The sequence below is a fragment of the Oreochromis niloticus genome, linkage group LG1 (assembly GCF_001858045.2).
Source record: "Oreochromis niloticus isolate F11D_XX linkage group LG1, O_niloticus_UMD_NMBU, whole genome shotgun sequence".
Classification (NCBI taxonomy): Eukaryota; Metazoa; Chordata; class Actinopteri; order Cichliformes; family Cichlidae; genus Oreochromis; species Oreochromis niloticus.
Genome location: NC_031965.2, coordinates 17,334,286 through 17,359,555, shown reverse-complemented (window position 1 = coordinate 17,359,555; position 25,270 = coordinate 17,334,286). Strand labels below are relative to the sequence as shown.

The 25,270-nt window shown below is 39.0% G+C and overlaps 1 protein-coding gene across 1 annotated transcript in view; it reads right to left on the bottom strand.

Annotated features, from left to right (window-relative positions):
• Positions 1-11,611: 11,611 nt before the first annotated feature.
• Positions 11,612-25,270, bottom strand: part of cdh16 (cadherin 16, KSP-cadherin) — a 29,942-nt gene continuing 16,283 nt past the window's right edge. The window contains exons 11-18 of the mRNA XM_003445760.3: positions 24,915-24,991; positions 22,344-22,535; positions 17,800-18,041; positions 17,591-17,721; positions 17,137-17,376; positions 14,958-15,074; positions 12,500-12,616; positions 11,612-12,313 (exon numbers count right to left, since the gene is read on the bottom strand). Coding sequence (XP_003445808.2) covers positions 12,213-12,313; positions 12,500-12,616; positions 14,958-15,074; positions 17,137-17,376; positions 17,591-17,721; positions 17,800-18,041; positions 22,344-22,535; positions 24,915-24,991 — 1,217 coding nt within the window. The 3' untranslated portion in view covers positions 11,612-12,212. The remainder of the gene's footprint in view (positions 12,314-12,499; positions 12,617-14,957; positions 15,075-17,136; positions 17,377-17,590; positions 17,722-17,799; positions 18,042-22,343; positions 22,536-24,914; positions 24,992-25,270) is intronic.

The following is a 25,270-nucleotide window of genomic DNA, read 5'->3' as shown; positions in this document are numbered from 1 at the left end:
CAAAGGCCGGGTGTCTGGATATTATTGTATTTGAAAGACTTAAAAAGACCATGGAAAGAAAGATAATGTGGGGTTTGCATTATTTCTTTTTTCAGACTTTTTAACTGTCCTACAATATTAAAACAATTCTTCTCACTTAAGCTATCCAGAATAATTTGTGAAGTTTATTCAGTATTATTGTTTTTTAAAGAAAACTTTCACCTACTCTTCGCTCTTTAGTTGCAGAGCACATTTTATATTGTGACTCCACGTAAAAGTCTTACATACAGTAATGGCTTATAAAGAATTATTATGGCTTACAAACATCATCTGTTTGTCTGCTGTTGTGAAGTTTGATGAACTGTGTTTGGTTTAATTACTTAAACTTGAATCCTTCTGGTACATGATTATATTTTCTTGGTGAATAGAATACACATTATATACATTAAAAAAGGCTCAGTTGTTGCCCGAGTACACACCAGTAAGCCAAACATTTGCACTCTGTGACGTATTACTTCACTACAAAGAACACAGTGATCCTGTCCTGCTGTTGTAAACACTCACTTGTGCTGTAATCTGGGGCTGAAAATAACCCCAGCATGCGCATTTTTTAATTTAATAGAAAGTACCAGCTGTTTAAGGAAATTTTAGAGGCTCCTTAACTATGAAAACAAATATTGGGGCTTTGGGTTGAAAAACACAAGAGCGTAGCGAAGTCTAAAATTATGTAGCCCACTGTTTGTGGTCTTTTTGTTTTTTGAGTTTATAGATTTGTAGAATATTATCAGTTTTAACCTTTATTCATCTTAATATTTATAATTCTACATATAGAATATATGTATGGAGGACATGATCACATGTTTTTGAATTCATTGGTTAGTGATGTTTGTTTACCTTTTTTAACATGAGTTGCAATCTTGCTGCTAAATGCATAATATGCTAGTAATGAATATAGAAGTAAAAAAAACTGTGAAGAAATAAAGTGAAACAAATCAGACTGCTTCAACGTGGTGTGTTCAAGCAAGGCACAACCAGCAAATCTACAGTTTCTTTACTACAGAGCTCCTCTAGAGGTCTTCAAAATCAAATCCACAGGCAACACTTACACCGTCTGTGCTATTGATTCTGTATTACTCATGTGTGTATTCCAGCTGCTTCTTGAAAAAGACTGATGATTTTCAGCTTCCTGCCTTGATAAACTAAAATGTAAGAGTGATTGCAGTCTGAAATGCCATAAATAGCAGCAGTGACGCACATGCTCTGTCAAATGTCTGTTTCATGTGACAAGCAACTTAAATTATTTTCCTGTTCAGAACATCAAATTATCGTATGAATGGATAAAAGAAAACAGAGCCCAGTACTATGACCTTTCTCCTTTAGGCCCTTTTTTTGTAAACATTTCAATCCTCATTTAAAAGAAAAAACAAAACACTTTTATACTCTTTATTTTGAGGTTACAACACTGCCAACATCATGCTATTCTTATGCAGTATTAAAAGCCCAGGCAACCTTGCTGAACTTCAACATGTCGAGAGAAAAAAGATTGAAATAAGAACGTGTTCAACCTGCAGCCAAACAAGTATTAAAGCGTAAGTCTAACGCTAATATTCACATTCACAAGTATAGGGGGTAAACATTTTAGAAAATGTAAGACAATCATTTAAATCTCCAGTGTCCACTTTACAGTTTACTACTCAAATATGAAGAGAACACTTGAGCAATTATTTGATTTTTAGTGTGATTTTCAGTTATATTACTTACTATACATATTTTTGAGTGCTGTAAAATTATAGATGTTGAACAGCAATGTACTGGCTTTGCAGTGTTGTGATGGCGATTTTGGCTCTTTTCTGTCTCAGCTTTGATGATTGTTGTTGGTGGTGTGTGTGGCCAAGACCAGTGTAAAGTTTAGCTAGCAATGAGCCACCATGACCAAAAATGACCAAGAATCAGTTTCAAGCACTTCCGAATGGAAATTTAATTTGGCGAATACAGCATCATTCCCACAAAGAAGCCTAAACACAAAAAATAGAATTCAGGACACATGCATGCAGATTGAATCAGCATTTCCCATTCATTGTGGAAATGGTGCTTTTAAAGCTAGCAAGATACTGATCTACAGTAGTTAGAGTATAATGATAAAGGGTTTAAACAGAGAAGAAGATTAAAATCAGGTCATTAAAATAACATCAATACAAAAAAAAAAACTACTGAGAAAAAAAGCTGCTCACAAAACCACTTTTAAAAAAATATCTTTTCTATGGTTGAGAAAAAAAACTTTGTTTATGCGACTTAGTGTAAATAAACTGTGTAATAACAGCCTGAAGCTGGCAAATGTAGCTGCTGGTTTTACTGTAATTTACGAGGGAAACTGGTTATAGCAAAACCTTCCTGTTAGCTTGTAGAGGTGTGATGATGAATGGAAAATGGTCATTTAACACTTAGGTTACAATCATTGCAGACAGAGGCAGAACTCTTTTTATTTTTACTCTACTTACCAAATATTTAATTCCCAGAGCTTATTATGCAGGTCCATAGAGCACTTGTGATCAGCAGCTACCCCCTGATTAGGTAGTCGCAGCCCTTTATAGCTTACTGATGATGAGGTACACTTTGTTCATAGCATACCAGCAGTGTTTCCATGCTTTCCCAAAGGCAATTAAGCCATGTAACAATTTTGTATATTATAGCCTATAATTAAAAGTACCACCAACAGCACTCACAAATACTATATTTACATTAAATGGACTCATTCGTATATAGCACATTTCTACTCTAGCAGAGCACTCAATGCACTTTATCCATTTAGCCTCATTCTACCATTAACTCACACATTCATAAAAGCACTTTTTAAAGTCCTTTTTTTCTAGCAGTCACGCTCCCATGAACGCACTGGAGAACAAGTTGGGGTTTAGTATCTTGGACATGGATACTTTGCTGTGCAGACTGGAGCAGCCAGGGACTGAACCAGCATCCTTTCAATTACTAGTAGATGACCTGCTCTACCTCCTGGGCTAAACGCATAAAACCATGAAACTCTAAAAAGCCCCCGATTAACAAGAACCCCCAAGCAACTCCTCCACATAACATTATCCTCAGTTTTCTTTTCTCAGAACCTTCAGAGACATGTTTGGCTGAGCATCCTGGAGAGAACAAAGAACAGGTGAGTGACTGCTGCACTGTTAATCCACTTTCCTCTTAATCAGATAATAATCAGTTGCACTTGCGGGTAATATTGTCTCTTTATTTTACAGCATCTGTCTACCACACAACAAGCAGCTGCTCGAGTGTCGAGTGGAAGAGATCATTGAAAAAATGTTTAAAATGCTTCATAAAAACAACAATAAATAGTTAAGAGTTCTCATGTGCAAGTTTCAAGATGTAAGAAGCCAATGTGCAAATCTACTTAACTAAAGTGCACATGTGCCCAGAAAAGTGTCCAATATTACTTAAAACAAAATACATTTTACTCCAAACCAGTCACAGAACAGCTCTTCTGTCATGGTTCCCCAGTCCTCCCTGGCTGACTTCACAGAGTTTGACTTGTATGTATCTCTGTGCCTTGATTTTCTCTCTCTCTTCCCTATGTCTGTTGTTGTTGTCTGTGCCAGGGGGCGGGAGTCATTCTGGCTTCTCACCTCCCACTCAACACACCTGGTGTAATCACCAATGAGCTCATCAAGGCCACTACATAGGGTAGTGCAGGGGTGGGCAATCTCATTCCACGAGGGCCGGTGTCCTGCAGGTTTTAGATGTGTCCTCGAACCAACACAGCTGATTTAAATGGCTAAAGTAGCTCCTCAACATGTCCTGAAGTTCTCTAGAGGCCTGGTAACGAACTAATCATGTGATTCAGGTGTGTTGACCCAAGGTGAGATCTAAAACCTGCAGGACACCGGCCCTCGTGGACTGAGATTGCCCACCCCTGGGGTAGTGACTGCCACTCAGTCTTTGCTGGATTGCCTGAGCTACACAATTCCTGGATTTCCCAGTGCGCAGTGACCCTAACCCAGTGTCCTGCAGGTTTTAGATGTGTCCTTGATCCAACACAGCTGATTTAAATAGCTAAATCACCTCCTCAACATTTCTTGAGGTTCTCCAGAAGCCTGTTAATGAACTAATCATTTGATTCAGGTGTGTTGACCCAGGGTGAGATCTGAAACCTGCAGGACACCAGCCCTCGAGGCCTGGAGTTTGACACCCCTGCCCTAACCTGAGTTGAGACAGAGTTGCTTGTGGATGATTGGACTTTTGGATTCCCTTCCTCCCTGAACCCCTGGAGCACTGTTTCCCATATTTGCATAATGTTGATTGCTAAAATAAAACACACCGAACTCTGACTTTCTTAGTCCAACATTTGAGTTCGGCCTCGCTATCAGCTGTGACATCTTTGTTGTAAGGTGAATATAAAGTTTTATACCACTGAAGTACCACTAACACCCTATCCTTCATGTCCAGTTATGACACTAGACAGAAATGCATTACAAGCTCGAATGTAAAACAAAAATAGTCATAAATGGCACCAAATGTGCAAAAGCTGGGGTTACATCGCCTTTCAGTTCTGCCTTGAATTTGTAAATGGAAAATGAAGCAAGAAGTGCTCCATCTGCAAATTACAGTCTCATGTAAGGCAGTCCCATGATCTTGATACAAAGTAACCAGTAAAATATGTATCATAAAAAAATGCAATGTTTCCATCCAAGCTGTTGTAAAGAAAAAAAGTGACAGAAAATAAACACTGAATTCTTCCATAACTACAGTACTTAAGTAACTGTATTTATTTGCATTCCACCACTTCATGAGCAGAGCTGTAACAAACAGGATTAAGTTTCTCACGCTGCCCAGTGACAGTGTTATGTGAAACAACACAGCCTTGCAACCTCTTACAGTCACAGGTCGTCTCCACTCACCCCAGTTTTAAAGGCGAAGGAAGGCTAGAACATGCAGTCCTGTTTGTTAAAGTGCCACAGTGAGTCCCAAAGCTTGTGCCAAAGCGGCTGTTAAAGCGGGGTTACCATAAAAGTGGACAGCTGGAGCACATCGGTCACAGTGATGCGACGTAACACACCAGTGATTGTGCTGCTGTTATGCAGCACAATTCTCGTCAGTGAATCAATTCACTGTCCAAATGGAAAACCCTAACAGCCTCTAACCTTTCTCAACTGCCCCTTAATTGCAGGCAGTTTATATTGGTCAAACATAATTAGCTGAAAGTGCATGGAGATGCTGACACAACTGGCTGCAAGTTTATTCCCACACTCTGCAGACCATTTATTGCCACATTTATTGAAGCCATTTTGCAGGAAGAAAGTCAGTGTTTTTGACATTTTGGAGTTTCCATTAGAACAGTGCCAACAGGATGCAGATGTTGAACATGCTCCTTTTTTCCAGATTGGTGGAAGTTTTTTTTCCAGAGGTATTTAAAAGAAAGACTGCAATGCAATCAGTGGTGTCGATGATTAAGAAATAAAAAAGGCAGAAGTGTTTGCCTCCAGGTGAAATACAATCATACTGCAATCAAAATTCAAATGAGTGCATTGTAGGAGTAGGATCTCCATACTTCAGCGGAGTGTGACTGTATCATGAATCACTCGGATACAAAATGAACTGGTCTCTTTTCCCACAGCCTCTGAGTATAGCTGCATCACAGCAAATACAAATTGGATTTCATGCCTAAATCTTCTCAGAGGAGACTGAGATGTTTAAACTGATTAAATGTGCATCAGATACAGGCATTTTAGGCTTATAATAATGAAAAATAGAGGGTTTTTTGTTATTTGACCTTTGGTTGGTCTCTGCTTAAGGGACATGTCAATAAAACAAAAGGAATACATTTGTAACTATCTAAATTTACCATCTTTAAAATTATTTTAATGGTACACTGACTTGGAATAAGATGAATGGCAACTAAAAATTATTTTTTATTTATTATTATAAAAACTTTATTATTTTCTTGTTATGGCCATGCTATAAATATCCTAAAATTGAAATGGGTGAAAAGCGCAAAATAAATGAATGTTGCATATATTAAGCGTAAGGAAATTTAACGGTAACTAGCCTGTTGCTATTGCAGTTGTATTGTGTTGCTTTGAATTGTTAAACCACTTTTCCGTTAATTAAACAGACTATTTGTCATTCTGCATGCAAACACTGTATATAAAAAGTGTACAGAGAAACAAAGGCAGTGCATTATCTTGCACAGCAACACCGGTATAACTTATTCTGTGAAAAAAAGTATCTCTATAGCATTGCTATAGCAACGCCATGTGTTTATGGTCCCGGATGTGCATAAAAACGACACAATCCCAGACATGTCTGAGAGCAAGAGCAGGATGTCAGACATGGTAATTTAGTAAAGGTAATAGCTTCTGATAAATAAAGGAACTATTTCAGCACTGTGCAGCCCAACAATAAACAAATAGCTCTACTGGTTAAAAAACATGACCCAAGATACAACAACCCAGGTAGAAATAAACTTTACAATATTGTAATTTGTTTTGTGAGAATATTGTGCAGCTCCAGACAAGTTACATGGTTAAAGTGTTAAGCATTGATGTTATACTTTTATTTTAAACTTCTAGGTAAAACACCCAGGCTACTTTAATGCTGTGTCATTGCTACTTCACTGTAATCGTGCTGGCACCTTTTTTCAACAGATTCACACTTTGTATTAGTAACTGCCATCAGTGACAGATGCTGACTGGAAAAGAAGGATGCAAAATACTCTGGTTAGTCTTATGAATGCTGCTGCCTACAATCTGCAAGCATCGATAAAACATTGTTCAGTATTTTTTATTCTATATTGTCAGAAATATAGTCAACCCTAATGTTTTTGAAATATAGTCATGTCATTTTTGGGAGCTATGTGCCCAAGCCTAAGAGAAACTAAAGGTAGTGCAGAAATGTGTGAAGCCTGCATTCTTTCTTAGTGTCCAGCAGAGGGCGACTGCTCTGTCTGCACATTATTGAAAAAACAACAACAAAACCTTTTTCACTTATCTAGCTGATTAGACAGTTTAGTTTCAGTTGCTAGTTTCATGCCTTACTACAGTATCATGTTCATTTGTAAATTATTATATTGTGCAGCATAAAATAAAGACAACAAATCAGGGTCTAAATTTGAGGTTTAGCGACCTTGTGTTTGATGAGTTGCCTTTGAGCCTGCAGTGTCCTCTGTTTTTCCGTCAGGCTGCAGAGCCGTAATACAAAAGGAAAAAATGAGATGGTGAAAACCAAATTGCCAAACTTGAAGCTTCAAAGCAAGAGTCAAGAAAGAATAGCTGATAGTGGTTATGCCTAGTTGTGTGTATTTGTTGCAGGAATAGTTGTACTTGGACTTGTGCTTGTCTCCTTCTCATGAAAGAGGGATCTCTCATGAGATGTTTGGCTGTGGGAAATAGAGGGCTCTTAAGCACCTAACTCCCCCATCAGTTTCTCAGAGCTAAATAAAAACGTAAAACTGTGGCAAGAAATCTAAAGTAATGAGACGACAGATTTCTAATTAATTAATAATTAACTTTAGCCTGACTGCAGAATTTGTTTGTAGCCAATATGTGAAGACTTCACCATAGAGGCCCCTTCGGCAAGAGCAAAAACATATTGCATCAAAATTATAATAATAGAAGACTGATACACACATAACATGTCTAACAGCTACAGATGGGGAAACTGTTAAGTTTGGATCCAAAGTGAACTACAGTGATCTTAAAACAAGCTTAAAATAGCCAAAGCTGTGGGGAAACTCAGACCAGGGGGAGGAGGGATTAGGAAAAACACTCAACTGTGTTGGTAACTGAGCAATGGAAAACCGGCCAGCCACTTGGGGAAAACCGGCCAGTGCTCTGCACTCTTTTTGTGCTTTCCTGTCCGTCTGTATGCAGTGAGTTATCTCTCGTTTCCCAAGATTGCTTGAAGTCATTTGAAATCTCACCCCACATCTCTCCGTGGCCTTGCACCCCAAATCAGCCAGCTGAGCCATCCCTGTCATCTGAAGATTTGCGGGAACACTTCAAGGCTAAAGTTGAAGGCTATTACCGTCTAACGTTTGACCCCATGTCACAAGCTAATCCCTACCCCACTGCTCTCATCTGCCTCAGGGCGGTTGTCATTTAGTTTTTTTCTTTTTTTTAACTTTGAGCTTGCTTTGATTGGAACCGTTAGCCAGAGATATAAATAGACTAATATAAACGGGCAGTGTGTGCGTAGGCCATCGTAAGCATTGTCTGTATATCTGGTGAGTCAGTGCACATTGAATATGTTCAGTTAGGCGAGCATTCAGTTTTTATACTCGTGTTTTGATGGAGAATATGTAAATGAGGCTATGTTTGGATTTATTATCAAGTTTTTTTCCATTGTTGCTGTATTGTTTTTAAATTTCATGACGCCCAGAATACTGTGTGCAATTTACTTCACAATAGTCTACCAACTAACCTGGGAAACAAATTTAAAAAGAAAACAACTGCTACTGAAACATGTATTCCATTTTTATTTTCTATCTGTGATTTTTAAATTCCAATATACACATTTAGTGAGAAAATAACTGTATTTTCAGGTATGTGTCCCTAGAAAGTGTATATTTTCCAGCTGAAAGTGACTCATAAGATTAATAAAGCAGTTTGATGGTATATTTGGTCATCTGTAAATAAGCAGTGCAACATCTTTTTAAAGATGTAAAGCTTTGTCTTTTGTGAATGAAAGCTTGGTGACTTCACTGGACTCTGCTGCGTGAATGTCATTCAGTGGACCTTGCTGAGCTATTCATAGCAGCACTATGGTCTGAATATAGCTTTGCTTGCCGATTCGGTCGTCTAGGTCAGCATTCGAAAAGCCTCAATTACAGAAACTGGAGCATGCTGCTAATGTGGTTACACTCACAGGTCAAATTTATGCTGTCTCATGAGATGAAAAGTGGTTTGGATTATAACTTGGAAGATGGTAGGTTGCCACAGGAAGTGACTGATGATTCATTCAGGTATAAGAGGCTCGTATATGTGAATAATACAATATAATAATAATAACAGAGCTAAATACATGCAATCCTAACTGCAAAAAACTTGGGACACTGTGGAAATTGTCAAGAAAAATCTAGGAACTGAGGAGTCGGACTTTTGTCTGATATAGGATTCTAACTGCTTAACAGTTCTGGATTTTCTTTGCTGTATTTTTCTTTTCAGTTGGTAAAAGCTCTGGACTGCAGGTGGGCCAGTTCAGCTCCTAGAGTCTTCTATTGCAAAGCCTTGTTGTTTATCGGGTTTAGCGTTGTCTTGCTGTAATATAACAAGTAATGTAACAAGGCTGTCTCTGAAAAAAGACGGCTTCTGGATGAGGGCATATGTTCCTCTAAAACCTGGAAATACCTTTCAGCACTGATGGTGCCTTTCCAGATGTGCAGACTTTTGAACTGAGCACTGATAACAAGCCAGGTGCTCCCTCTGTTCTTTTGTCTAGTGTAGGCCTCAAGGGCCGATGTCTTGCAGGTTTTAGATGTGTCCTTGATCCAACACAGCTGATTCAAATGGCTAAATTACCTGCTCAACATGTCATGGAGTTCTCCAGAGGCCTGGAAATGGGCGAATCATTTGATTCAGGTGTGTTGACCCAGGGTGATACCTAAAACCTGCAGAACACTGGCCTTTGAGGCCTGGAGTCTCCCACCCCTGGTCTAGAGGATGTGGTATCAATGTTCTCAACCCAACTGGTCACGACACATGGCCACCCCTCCCTGAGCCTGGTTCTGCTGGAGGCTTCTTCCTGCTCAAAGGGAGTTTTTCCCTTTGCACTATTGCCAAAGTGTTTGCTCATAGGGGTCAATTTCTCTGTATGTAATAGGGTCAATATAAACCGCTTTGAGGTGAATGTCGTTATGATTTGGCGCTGTATGAATACAATTGACTTGAATTGAAAAAAGAATTTTAATTTTAGAATTAAATTAATAAAATAAATAAAAATAAATTCACGGTTCTGTGGTCAGATGAATCTGACTGCCTCATCCCATTTTAAATGTGCTTTGTCCCAGAGAAGACAGAGGTGTTTAGGGATCATGATCACATATGGCTTCTTCTTTGCATGATGGAGCTTCAACTGCCTTTGTGGATGGTACACTGAACTGAACTGTTGTTCCTGAGCCCATGCAGTGATTTGCATGACAAAATCATGCCTATTTTTAATGCCGTGTTGCCTAAGGGCACAAGGATAACAGGCATCCAATACTGATTTTCAGCCTTGTTGCTTGCACACAGAGAATTTTCCAGAATCTTTAGATCTTTTGATGATGTTATGTACAGTAGATATGATGAGATGTTCCACAATGCAGTAGATGCAGTTTTTTTGCCTCCCTGAAATGCCCAATCATGTTACTGATCAGTGTTGGTCAAGTTACTTGAAAAAAGTAATCAGTAACTAATTACTGATTACCTCCCCAAAAAAGTAATCCCGCTACTTTACTGATTACTTATTTTCAAAAGTAATTAATTACCTAGTTACTTAGTTACTTTTTAAAAACATGATTTACAACCTGAATAGGTGATAAAACGATAGATCTTTCAGCCCAATTCTACTTTTTCTGCATAATCCATCATACAAAATGTAATCAAATGGAAACGTCTCTTTTTAAAACTTGTTTTATTAGTTTTAATCTTTTAACTTTATGCATCAAGCAAAAATTAAATTAGATGCAACATTCTCTGACTGGAAGAAATTTGTTTAACATTTAAACCTATTTTCTGCACATTCCAGCACATAAAATATTTTTTTGTGTTTACACTCAGTCTTTCAAATAAATGCAAGTGAAACACAGCAGAAAATAAATAAAATCAAAGACTCAGCGGTCCTGTTGCTCTATTTTCACCTGTATAGCAGGCGGATGTTTGCCCTGGTGCAGGTGTGCCGCAGCGGTCAGTGGAAGAGTCTGCGTGTTTTTCTGTGAATTTCTCATTCCGTGGTAGCCACTCGGCGCTTGCTCAGAAGTTAAGGGGTTTTTTCGCTGTAAAAAGAAGTTTTCTTCCCACGCAGTGAACAGCGGACACTAATGTTTTTGTCACTTTTTACGGAATCAAACTCAAAATAAGGTCAGTACTTCCACGCTTTAAACGCTGCACGCTCATACTCTCTCCCGCACGCGATATGTTATCCATTGTTGATCTGCACACAGCTGTTGCCAGGAATGTCGCACTCGCTTAAGTCATTGTCATGAGACACTCTAGCAAAAAAAATCACGGTTTTAGTAACGCAGTAACGCAGAGTGCTTACGGGAAAGTAACGGTAATCTAATTACCGTTTTTCACAGAGGACAAGTCTCTTTTTTAAAGTCTCTTTTAAAAAAGAGACTTTTCCTTACTTTACTCGTTACTTGAAAAAAGTAATCGGATTACGCGTTACTGCCCATCTCTGTTACTGACCGCTTTTTTTTTGCTTTTTACACTCTTTTGCAGACTTTCATTGTCCTGCCTTAACATTTTTGGGACATGTTGATGGCATCAAATTCATAATGAGCTAATATTTTTCATGCAATAGTAAAAAGTCTCCGTTTAAAGATTTGTTATGTTTTCTTTGTGGTATTGTGAATAAAATTTGTGTTTATAAGATCTGCAAACCATTGCATTCTTGATTGGGGTGTAAATAAATTATGCAGATATACGGCACTTAAAACATTTTTTATTTCTACTCACGTGTTAAGTAACATAAAATCACATGTCAGCATTGAGAGTCACACGTTCCCCACGCTTTTGTATTTCCAGCAAATGTTTTTTTTATAAGATTCAAAGAAATGGCATCATAATGTTATGATCAGATGTGTTTAACATAATGAGTAATGTGTTACAAATTACAAAAGTGTAGGATCAATGTTACAAAATAATCCCTTTTAGAAAAATGTAACTCCTTCACGTAACATTATTCTTTGATTCTTATATTTTAGAGAGATTTTCCAGACCAATTAGTAACTTTTCTTGTTATAGTAACTGGGCACCATTTTATAAGATATTAACAGGTCTACAGCAATAACAAAAAACAGACAAACTTAGAAGATAAGCTCACATCATGTGGAAGCACAGACTTAAGCATGTAACATACATTAGAGCTCTACACTAAACTAAAACATACTTTGCATACATATGAACTTAAAACTGCAAGTGAAGTGTACATTCATTTTAAAGACATTCACGGTCACGTAATGAATTTATTGCCCTGAAACAAGATTGTCATGTTTGTCCAGTAAGTAGGACAATACAGGATAGTTAGATTGAAATCTTAAGGGGAACTCTCTCCTGGTTAGTCTTGCTTGGCTCTTTGGGGTTCTGGTAGGACAGTCTCACAAATACAACAATGAGGATCACTCCTGGAAGGACAAAAAATCAACACTGCATTTATATCACTGTTTTATTGCTAATTCAGATGCAACTCCAAGACCTCTCAAAGATGATTATATCCTACTTTTCTAGATTTTATAATAAGGCTTATATTACATTCCCACTTATTTTTCAATAGACTTTAATAGCAGTCAAACTGCTTTTGTCCTGCTTACCTATGACTGCAAAGGTGCCAAGCAAAATGCCGACTGCAGACTGTATAGTTGGCATGCCCTCCAGCTGCTTGGCAGCCATTTTGCAGTTCCCTCTGACATTGCAAGGACACACAGTCACTAACAGGAGAGATAGCAAACACACAACTCACAAATCAGGGATTTTTAACACATCAAAACACAGTTTGATTCAGGATTGATGTGTCGTTTTGTGATTCCTTGAGAAAATTTAAAGTTTTTACTATAAATACAAATATTGGCTGTTATAACCAGTGGATTTAGATAGTTAAAGAATAGTGTGTACAGGGAAATAAAACAGATAATTTACAATACCACTCAAACATTTGTGGTCACTTAGAAATTATTATGAAATTAAAACTAGACTAATTCATATAATATGAAATTATCCAGATATACTTTAAATGACAATTTTTCCTTTACATTCATGGAAATACCTGAAAATTGAAAACTGTGACCCTGGAGTGTTATTGAAGGTTATTAAAATACTTTTTTTTATCAAACTTTGATATTGTTACAATACTACATATGGTTTCTAGTCTCATAATCAAGCAAGGAATCATATATGGTAACTACAGTCATTAAAAATAATGCAGGTGTATTAATGTAATATCTTCATAGGGATTAAAAGGATCATTTTCAGCAACCATTACTCATATTTCTAATCCCAACCTATCATATTTAAAGGCTGACTGGCCATTTGAAAAAGAAAATAACTATGTTAGCACATATTGAAGATGCAGTAAATTTATCTAGTTGCTTGTGAGGAGCATAAAGTTTTGGAGTCACTTGATAATTTCAAAACAACCCATTATAAACAAAATTTTCTTCTCTATATAGTTATATTGTGTGTGAAAAAGAAAGATTTCACAGGACTCCACGTAGTCCTGTGAAAAAAAAAAGGTGATTCAACAGCTTGTAGAATCACAGCAGCAATAACTTGAAATAACCATTTTCTGTATGACTTTAACAGTCTCTCGCATTGCTACACATATTATGCACAGCGATCTTTAAGGTCCTGCCACAGTATTTCAGTTGGGTTACAGTCTGGACTTGGGTCACAAGACAAGTGCTTGGGATCACTGTCTTGTGACCAAGTTTTAGTCACCTCTAGAATGCTTCATCTGTCGTGAATCCCCTGGTCCTCCTGTGCCAACCTGTCATTTCCTCTCTGTTGTGTCCTGTTTTTTCTCCCTCTCTCTCCTTTCTGTGTGTATTGTGTGTATGGCTTAACTCTATCAGTTTGTTTCAGAGGGGAGGCTCTGCCATGCTTCCCTCCTCTGTATGCAAGCGGTTGTTACTTTCCTGATACTCAAGGCTGAAGAAATCCCTCAGTCATTGCCAAATCATTGCGCTTACCAGGGTGTTTGGCTCTTTTGGTTGTCTCTTGTGCAGATGCTCCCAGTCCTGAGACTCCCTGTGACGAGCCTTGAGTGGTTTTTACCCACGAGGAGAAATCTGTGGCTATCTTTGTTTGCCCCTCCACCAGCTCGACTCAGACATAACTGCCTTGCATAAATCCCTGTTTACTTGGAAGCCAGCAATAATCCTGCTGAACTTTTACCTTTCTGTTTGAGTCCAGGTCTGAGTCTGAGCCTTGACATCATCATCCTTCCACCACTTTGCTAGACAGTTGGTATGAGATGTTTGTGCTGATACGCTGTACTTGGTGTTTGCCAAATGTGGCACTGTGCATTATGGCCAAACAGCTTCACTTTGGTCTCATTTCTCCAAAGTACACAGTTCCAAAAGTCTTGGAGTTTACTCAAACGAAGTGCTGCGAACATAAGCTGAGCTATGTTCTTTTTAGAGATAAGAGGCTTTCTCCCAGCAACCTTCCAAACAAGCCATACATGTTCAGTTTATTTCGAATTGTACTGTCATGAACATCAATATTTATAAGAGTTGTAGCTCTCGTGTTTTTTTGGAGTTTCTCATAACATTGCACAGTCTGACCATGGGGGGAATTTGCTGGGACGTCTGTGTCATTGTATTAACACACATGTAATCGCTCCAGACCAGCAAGCAGGCAAAACTCGTGCTTTTATAACGGTGCTCAGATGTGTTGATGATCAGTTAAGTGCATTTGAGTAGCAGCATTATGGAGATATGGAGTACTTAGCTTTCCACAGTGCTGCATAGGCTCATGTGAAAAATTTCTTTTTCATGTGACCGTAGTTTATCCTAACCAGTGTGCAAGATGTGTGATGTTGTGTTATGAAATGTCAAAATGGTTATATTAGGCAGAACACAATCTTAAGAGAGCTGTGTAATCACGAGCCTGGAAAAATCATTTGTAAAGCACCATTGCATCATTAATAAACAAGAGCAGCACTAGGACAAGCTGGCACACTGGGGTTGATCTCTATTGATTGTTCCAGCACTCTTGTCCCAGAACCTCTATGTACTCGCTTTAGCTTATCAGCAGAGGTGTCAGCATTACCTGGCAAGTGTATGAAGGTGCTCCTGGGAGGAGAGCTGCTGTCAGAGATGGTGAAGGGCACGATGTAGACATCAGGGGGCAGGTATGGGATATTTAAGGACAGGTTGGTGTGAGTATCTGAAGGACAAAACACTTGTTAGTTGGTGCAGAAAAGTGATAGAGACTGTTTTATAGATTACATTTATACATTACATTTATGATGACTTAACACAATAACAAATGAACCTGGTACTTGTCAGCTGTGAAAAGCTTTAAAGCTTAAAAGCTTTATTTTCCTGTTGCATCCAACAGCAGTCAACAGCAGCTATTTTTATGAAAAAAATGATCACATACAACAAGTATACAAGTACTTTTTAAGTTCTAATAACCAAAGGAAGAAAAACCAAGGCCAAACACATCCGTACAACTGTATGAATAAAGAGCAAGTAGAAAGAGTCTGATGGGGCTCTGTATGGAGTGGTCTGGAGCCTGTGACTCTTTATCTTATCTCTGTAAATCAGGCTAAAACACAAGCCTGGCTGCATGACGTAAGAACCCTGTCCTGTAAAGAGAAACATATTATCAAGCTGTTTGAACTCTTATCTGATAGTCTTAAACTGTCCAATTGCACCTTACCATCATCCCCCTTCATGTTCCATTTGTCAGCGAGGGAAACAGGACCTGTGCAGCACTTTCTGCAGAGGCTGTTAATGTTGATCTATTTATCCTCTGCCTGCACTGTGTCAAATCTGACGTGACATTTTATAAGTTCGAAGTGTGACCAGCCACCTACCCTGACCAGAGCTATTCTGAAAGCTTGTGATGAAAAAAGCATTTCCCCTTACAGCTGTGAACAGCCATTAAGAGCGTACGAAAAAGGAACACGAACATGCCGTTTGATTAACTGAATGTCTTCGGTGAAAAGAACTGTCACTCAGCTTCCCAAAAGACTTGAGATGAATGGCTGTACTACTCACGCACACACAGATCTGCTCTTTCATTCACTGCAGGTTGAGGTAAAAAGAAAATAAAAAAAAATAGACAAGTTTGCTGCAAAATCAGACAGACAAAAGCACACATTTATTGCTAAAACCATTACTGACTATGACCAGGTGCAAAGCATTCTGGGAAATTCCTATTTTAGCCTCCATTAGTTGGCAGGAAACCAGCGGTGACGTGAAAGAAATTACAGACAAGATATAATTACAGCTGGGCTCAATCAATACCAACAGGAACAGGGGAGTGAAAAAGATAAAAAAAAACTGAGAGGGAAGCGGTTGAGCTGTGTGAATGACTTAATGACAGACGTCATTGCAGTAAATAGTTTGTATTCAGTGAGCACAACACAAGTAGTTACAACTGCAAAAAAAGGATAATTATAATATATTATACCTAGCATCTCAGATAGGACTGGAGATGTTTTTCAGGAAGAAAATAAATCAGGGCATTTTGCACATCTCTTCTCTTGATGGCAATTCACTGATTTTGATTCATGTAAGAAAATAATGCAAAACATTTGGCACACTGTGGAAAATTAGATGTCCACTGGCTGTATTTAAAATTCGATTTATCCCCTCTACAAAATCCATTTGGCTGGAAGGCAACAACTTGTCCTCTCCAACAAGTTAACTTCCTTAAGCTCAACATTAATCAGAGCAGATTATCAATTTACACAGACAAGAAAGACACACCATTCACGTACACCTTCACAAACTGCCTGATAGGGTCTAATTTTTCCATGTTAAAGAACTCAGGTCAGTAGCTTTGGCTCACATCGTCTACTGTTACTAGATAGAGCTTTTTCAAGGCTGGTAATCTGACATTGCTTTTGGAGAGGGGGTTTACTGGTGATTCATTTCACTTAGTGAAGACTCTTTTTAGTTATGATTTGTGGGCCTATTTGAGCTCACTGTTACATCCACTCTGGCTCACTTTCAGACCATGTTGGCAACCAAAATCATCTGACTTCACCTTTCTGAAAAAAAAGATAACAGAACAACTTTCAAGTCCAAGTTTGGAAGGTAGAAAAAAACTATTTTAATTTTTTTGAGTATGTTTGGTTACATACAATTTATCAGAAGCAGCTTAGGGGAGTTTCTTCTAGCAGTAGTACATTATTTATTCCGCCTGTCTTTTCACTGTGAATCACATTGTATGCTATGTGTTGACTGGACTTTTACCCAGTTTGTATTCACCCTACCGTTAATAGGTGTTAGCTTCCAGGTACGTCGAACTGTGACGTCGCTGCGGAGGGAGAAATTAAGTCGTCCTCCATGCTGCGGTCCATCACTGTCCCGTGATGCAAGCACCAAAGCTTGGTCCTCCAAGCGAGGTGTACACAGATACTTCCAGGAGTAATCGCCTACCAGCACTGGACTGTTGTCATTCACATCCAGGATATGGACAGTCACCAGGGTGGACGCAGACAGGGAGGAGTTTCCTAAGATGGATGCAAGAGATGTAAAAAGACCAAAACTAAAAAAAAAAACCCAAACTATTGTACACTAGACTTTTTAACATATAAAGATCAGGTTTCCCCAGACATGAAGTAAGCCTTTAAGAAAAAAATAATTGACTAAATCTATGCCTTGGACACTGAGTCTGCCTTTAATCAAACCGTTGTGTTGCATACTCAGTGATGGAAATGATCTTACGTCCATCCACTGCAATGACCTCCATGGTGTATGTGCTGTTCTCCTCCCTGTCCAAGGCCTGCACAGTCTTTAGCTCACCAGAATACTTCCCAATTGAAAAGTATTTCTTGGTGTCCCCTTGAAGAGAATATCTGTACCAGAAAAACATCAATAGCTCTGTAAAATTAAAAACATGGAATTTCACACCCCTCCCAGCTTAAATTAGTTACCTTATTGGGTGAGAATCGGGGTCGTAACCTCGGATGGTGGCAATAACCCGTCCTGGTTCCTCCCCTTCTCTCACAGTCACCTCATAATGGCTTTGAGACAGGATCGGACCCTCGTTCACGTCGTCAACATAAATGGAGACCGTTGCTGTGGATGCGGGGCCGTACCGGCCACGGACTAAGGCAACTGGATTCTGGGCACTGAGCACGAGGATGTACTCACTCTCGCGCTCAAAGTCCAACACCTGTGAAAAGATGCGTGCGCACAACAAGTTTCACAAAGTGTTATTTAAGTATTACTTAATTTAATTCACAACAGTGCATTAGACAACTACCTCCACAGTAGAAGAAGCAGAATTTGCAAAGTACTGCGTAAACTGCCACAAAACTTCACAGAAAGAGAAAGCAATAAACACAATCACATTCAGAGTGAGCGGAAAGCCAATTTCAGATCATTAAGAAAGAAATCAAGAATATTGATTACTGGATGAAGCATGGCAGCAATACAGGTAAATGCAAGGAGAAAGAAGAGAGAGACATATTTGTGTGGTCTATCCTTTTCTGTATTGATTCACATGAAACAAATCAATGACGAGGACTCTCTGTAAAGGTGTTTGTTCACTGCAGCTGCGTGACTCAAGCCCAAGTTTCTCAGTCACTTTTATAATAACTTTTCTGTTTAATAAGCTACATGCCATTCATCCATCCATTTTCTTCTGCTTTTCTTCAGCTTATCCAGTTCAGGGTCGCTGGGGGTGCTGGAGCCAGGCCTAAGTGTCGTACGGTGTGACGCAGGCATTGATATATTTTAGTATTAATTTTTTTTTCAGTTCCAGGTTTGTCCTTGAGTTAAAACAGGCACTGCTGATGCTGTGCCCTACATTACTCTTTCATATGAGCCTAAATGTGATAAAAGTAGATTTATTTTTGAAGGTTCAAGTGTAACCACACTAAACAGAAAGTCAAAAAACAGCATGTCCTTTTTGCCAGCAGGAGAGGTACACAGTATACCCCCCCCGTGTCTCGTCCGCTTATCTTAGGCCCAAGGAAACTGGATTTACTGGAAGTGTTACTATATTTCTAGACAGTGTAGATACAGAGAAAAAAAAACAATTGATTCAGTGAGCCACCAGTGAAAGATTTTCCATGATGCTGTTTGAGCAACTAGGGCATGACAGTGGAAAAGATAATACATTATAAACTGAACACACTGCTTTATTGTTGAAGTTAAGACTTTCTTTCTGTAAATTTATGAAAGGGCATAAAATTGATTTAATAATAATTAAAAAAATAAATAAACCTAACCCTGAATAATAACTTTGTTGTATCCTCTGGGGTGACAGTATGTGCTATTTATAGGTCCAAATACTGGCAGTTTCAAAGTGATAGGATTACCATAATCTGTGCACTAAAATAGTAACTCTAACCTTCTGACTCTGATTGTAGGATTTAAAAAATAGATTCACAGTGGGATGATGAAAAGATGGAAAAATACTGTGATTTTACAGATTTTAGAGGCAAAACAACCTAGCTGAAGGAAAAATGAATCCCATCACTCAGTCTTTATTACAGCTGGGCACAACTGATTTCATTCAGTGTAATCTTTTGAATCCTGCCCCGAAGCTTGTTTTTGTTGTCAGGATTTGCCAGTAAACATGTTTTCTTTTCCCCCCATAAAACAAGACATCGGCAAACTGGCACTGCCTGACATCATCCTGCTGAGTACACTTGTCTTTGTTACCAGGGAGAGAAAAACGCAAACCTTGGAGGACAGATGAGTACTGCTGTTAACTGGAAGTGACACATCAAACTGCTCAGTGTGTATCAGCGCATGAGAGCATGTGTATGGACCCTGGTGTTACTCACCTGATGATGCTACTCTTTTTTCCCCCCTAAAGCATGAATTAAGTGCCTTTAGAGTAGCATCGTGTTCTTGCTGTAAATACTTATTAGCTTAAATTACAGTAATACCCAATATTTAAACACCACCAAAATAAATATCCTCATATGTTTCAAAAAAGCATCAACATTTACCACATTTGTGTATTTGTAATAATTTGATACACATATTGATATACATAAAACTGTAAAAGCAACAGTACTGTAGTATCTCTCTTCAAAACGTGAAGAGTGTCACCATTTAAATATATATTTACACATCTGTTTATTTCTCCTTCTTTACAGGCTAAACTCTTAAAGGGATAACAATGTTAGATTGTTAGATGATAGATCTTCAGTCTCTCTTGGTGTAAGAAAAATATTGAGGCTAGTCAGAATGAATTGTTTTGCACACAGATACATATCTATACAATCCCCAGTCACTTTACTAGGTACACCTAATAGAGACGTCTGTTCAACTGCTCATTTACAGAAATAAATCAGCCAAAAGCTTCACAGCAACTCAGTGCATTTGTGCATGTAGACATAGTTAAGACGACCTGCTGAAGTTCAAACTGAGCATCAGAATGGGAAAGAAAGGCAGTTTAAGTGACTTTGAATGTGGCATGATTGTTGGTGCAAGATGGGCTGGTCTGAGTAAACCAGTAGCTGCTGATCTACTGGGATTTTCCCACACGACCAACCGTAAGGTTTACAGGGAATGGTCTGGAAAAGAGAAAAATCCAGCTCTCTGAGTAAAAATGTCTTGTTGATGCCAGAGGTCAGAAGAAAATGTGCAGACTGTTTTGAACTTATATTAAGGCAACAGTAACTCAGATACCCACTTGTTATAACCAAAGTATACAGAAGAGTATTTTGTTAAATCTTGAAGTAGATGGGCTACAGCAGCAGATCACAGTGAATGCCAACTGTGTCAGCTGAGAAGAGGAAACTACAATTCATACAGGCTCAACTGGATATGCTGTAGAAAATGAGAAAACATTGCCTGGTCTGCTGAGTTTGGGTTTCTGCTGTACCATTTGGCTGAACATGAACATGAAAGCATGGCTCCATCCTATTTTGCATCAACAGTTCAGGCTGCTGGTGGTGATGTAATGGTGTGTGGTGATATTTTCTTGGCACAATTGGGCTCCTTAGTACTTCAGTGCTACAGCCTACCTGAGTATCGCTGCTGAAAATGTTTGTCCTTTTATGGCCACTGGTTTCTTGAACATAGCGTTGACTTCACTTTACTCAATTGGCCCCCACAGTCACCAGATCTTACATAATGGATGCAGTACTAACAAATTTGCTGCAACTGTGCGATGCTATCATGTCAGTATGAACCAAAATCTCTAAGGAATGTTTTCAGTACCTTGTTGAATCTTTGTCATGAAGAATTAAGACAATCCTGAAGGTCAAAGAAGGTCCAACCAGGTATTTGCTAATGATGTGGCCAGTGAGTGTACATATTTATGAAACCAGTAACTCAAACCTCTGAAAGCCCAGTCTCACGTTAATTTCAACAGAAGTTCCAGTTAACGCTTCTTTTACAAAATGTTTATGATTCATTTTTTCATTCAATGCGATGTCACCAATTTTTTCCACACTGATTTGATCCCATCACTTTGCTTAGTTCGTTCACTCTCCAGCCTGTGTGGTAAAATGCCATTAGTATCTGCTCACACAATCTAATTATTCATTTGGCTTTGCAATTTCTAATAATGAAATGTGTCTGCTTTCTAGTGCTGACCTCACGCTGTAATCTGGTGAATTAAAGGATTTGCTTAAGTGCATTTTAATCCACTGGGGCTTTACTTGTGGAAGATTTAAGCTTTAATTTTTACTATGGTAAGCTAACTAATCTACAGTATCCTTTCTGGTGATGCAGCGTTCGCTATAGTGATATCTCACAAGGTCAATGTAAGAGCTACTCATAGAGACAGGAATTTAAACTGCATGACATCACTTTTGAAAACAAGCCATTGTCTGTTAAACTGAAATAATAGATTGAGATCCATTTTTAGCTTTTGGAAATGCTCTGCTTTATCTCAGAGGGGCCTGTGCAGCTCACAGTTCAATCACATTCATCAACTCCCACAAGAGGTTGAAAATAATAGACTGTCTCCTGCCTGGCCACTCACAGAGTGCAGACCATTAGAGTATACACACAGAGACACACATTAATTCCCACATGCCTCCCTAAAATGCCCTGTTGGATTATAGGAGGCAGGCGAAGGGTGATGCACCCCGGGGACAGGAGAGATTACGGCAATGTCGTGCAGGACTTTTTATTTTAGGCATGCGGGACAAAAATTTGGACATTTCTGAAAATCCTTTTCCAACTGTCTTTCAATGCATAATATCTACATAGGGTGATATTAAAATCATGCATTTATAAAATGAGGTTAGTTTTCTGTGACTGTCGGTGAATAATCTCTTGTGACATGCACAAGCTGCAAGGACAGATACAAGCAACTATGCCAAAAATTGTCCTTGACATTAATATCTGTGTCCCTGAGAGGAAATGATCTTTGTATTGTCTCTCCTCTCAAAACAGAATAAAAAAAGAGTTTCATTCAGACTGATGGACACTGAATCATGTTTTTAGCTGATCTTGGTGGTCAAATGTATGAGTGTAGAACTTCAGTGTATTTGGTGTTGTTCACCTTCGAGAGGACAAGTGAGACCTCATTGGTCTGCTTATCTGTCACTAATGAAAAGACGTCCTCTTCATCTCCAGACTCTAAACGGTAGTCCACCTGCCAGCTGTCTCCACCTCGAACATCTGCATCCCTCGCCAGCACAGCTGTCACTGTCGTACCCACCAGGGCATCCTCTGGGATGTGAAAGGGTCCGTACTGATGGGGAGAAAACACAGAGTGAATGATCACTAAGAAGAAAAACACTATCCTTTTTAAAAAAGTGGAAACGTGTATGTAAGCAATTTGCATTTTTTTTAAAAAAAACGGACCTCAACGTTCTCAGCTCACATGAGTCTTCACTGACCTGACCCTTTTTAAGGAAAACCTCTAATGCAGGGGTGCCTCTAGAATAGTTTCAAAGGGGTGGCCATATAAAAATATGATGGCACACCAAAAACAGAACAGCGCAGGGGCGCAGCGAAGGCAAGGGGATGATGACGAGAAATCGTGAGGGACATACAAAGTGATGCAATACGAATGACAAAAATTGTACATGCAGGAATTTAGGAATTAAATTCTAAAATTCTACAAACAGCCTACAATGAATTGTAGGCTGTAGGCCCCCTCGGTGATGCCCCTGCTCCCATGCCTTGCCAATTGTTTTTAAATTAAAATTCAAAAGGGCATATGAGAAACACAGGACCCTTTAATAAAAAAGGGCATGAAAAACATATTACTATTACTACTAAAACTGAAGGTAATCTACAGTTTTAAGTTCCATAACTTTTACCAGTTTTCAAATTGTGAAATTAAGGACTTCATATGATTTTTCCACCAATAAATGGGCAATTTAAATCAAAGATCTCTAAATGATAGTCCTCAGAGAGCCCCTCTTTACACTGTTTGCATGTTTTAAAATGTGTCTTGGGTGAAAAACCCCCATGAGGATCTCACATTTGCCCACATTTAATTTGTACTGTATATGCTGAGGACACATCAGTACTTGCACTCTGCCCTTTAATGTGAATAAATCTGAATAAGGCCATAAACTGGACACCTTAGAGACACACGATAGAAAGAAGAGTAAGTTTGTCTCGGATGCCCACTTATGGTCTGGTCCCTGAAAAAAACATTTTAAAAACAAAGAGGGTTATTTTTAAAAAAAGACCAGAAACAGGCTAATAAGGCAGGGTAAACTCATTGTTTTGTTATGTGTTTGTCATGTGCTAGCAGTAGATATCTGCGCCTTATTCTGCCAACTGCCTCTTCCTTTTAAAAGGGATTTCTTTCTTCCCACCATCGCAAAAGACTTTCTCCATTGGGATCATTAAATTGTTTTGGTTTTTTCTCTAATATTGAGGCGCCAGTTGTTGTGAATTGGTGTTATATAAATGAATCTGGGTTTGTAATAACAGCCCCACTAAATGCTAAATAATGATAATGATTATTTATTTCTTGTCAAAGGCAGTGCAGCTTTTGCCAGCAAGCTGTTGATGTTAAGATTGTGCGGTCACCAATAAATGCCAGTGATGACCGATTGCCCAATTTTCTATTGAGACGATGGGTGACTGCGTGTGACAATATACATTTGCCCCCTCTTGCCCCCCTGGTGTGAGTTGACCTTTATTTGTGAACCTCTCTGTGTTTAGACAGCCGTTTAATCTGCCACTCCTGGATGTCCTCTAGAGAAGCAACCATGCCTGTGATCTGGCTGCCCCATCCACAGGGTTGCTGAACCCAGTCCTGTCACCACTCACCTCCCACATCACCCCCTATAGGGCTGCACTGCCATGGAAAAAGCTGCACTACTCAGGCGTGACCTGTTCAAGAGCATTTTCCACCTCCGTGTTTGTGTGTCTGTGGTAGCGATTATCTGAGCAAGTGTGCATTTGTTTTTAACAGCTTTGTAATGATCATCCAGCAATGTTTGAAAGCTGTTTGATTAAAATCCCTAAGTGTCCATTACACTGGGCGTGGATGTAAAGAATAACACGGTGTCAGGTGTTATGTCAAATCTTTGATTGATCTGGACATTCATGCCAAGGCTCTTCTGTCCTTGACCAAAATGAAACCTTCCTTCACAGAAAACCACTGGCCAATTACACAGTGGGCCTGGAGCTGCAGTATTTATGATGCCATGCTCACAGAACTTTCTGTGAGATTGTAATGGCTAAGATAACACTGCTTCTTATACAATTTCTGCCATGTTAACGACACTGGAAGGAGCTGTGTAATCATGATGTAGCCTGCTGTAGATTGACCTATAAATAAATGAGTGGAAATTTGTCTCTAAAGAAAGCTTTATCAGATTAAACTCTAAAAACACTGTTCACTTGGAGTACAGAGAGCCGAATAAAAGTCTTCCAATAACATAATGCCATCTCTATAAGCCTGAGATTAGAGGCCATATCTAGTTCCCCGCCAGGAAAATTAGATCAGTGACCTGCGAAGCGCATTCACAGTCCAAAATCCACGGATGATGTTTAGCCTGCCATTTTTCCAAAGCTATTGTTTATATTGCCCCAAACAGATCAATGCGTGAAAGGCGTCCTAATCTCTCTGTGCAAGTAACTGTTTGAACACGTGTTCTCGTACCTCGTGTTGGGAGAACACCGGTGGGTTGTTGTTCTCATCCTGCACCGTCACAACCACAGTGCAGGAACTGTTCAGACCTGCCAGGGACAGGACCACAGCTTCTGTTAGTGACTCAGGTCAGCCCTTCTGACAAATTAAGAATGCTGAAGGAACAGCAAGTACCTCGTGTTAGCCTTCGTCACACCCTGAGTCCATGAGTCATGCAGATCACATCATCTGTCACCCTAGAGGCTAACATATATACATCTCCCGGAAATCTCAAGGGAGGCTACTGACACACTTGCTCACAAAGGTAATTAACTTTTGCCTATTATAGTCATTATGAAAGATGAAATGTTTTACATATAATTATCATT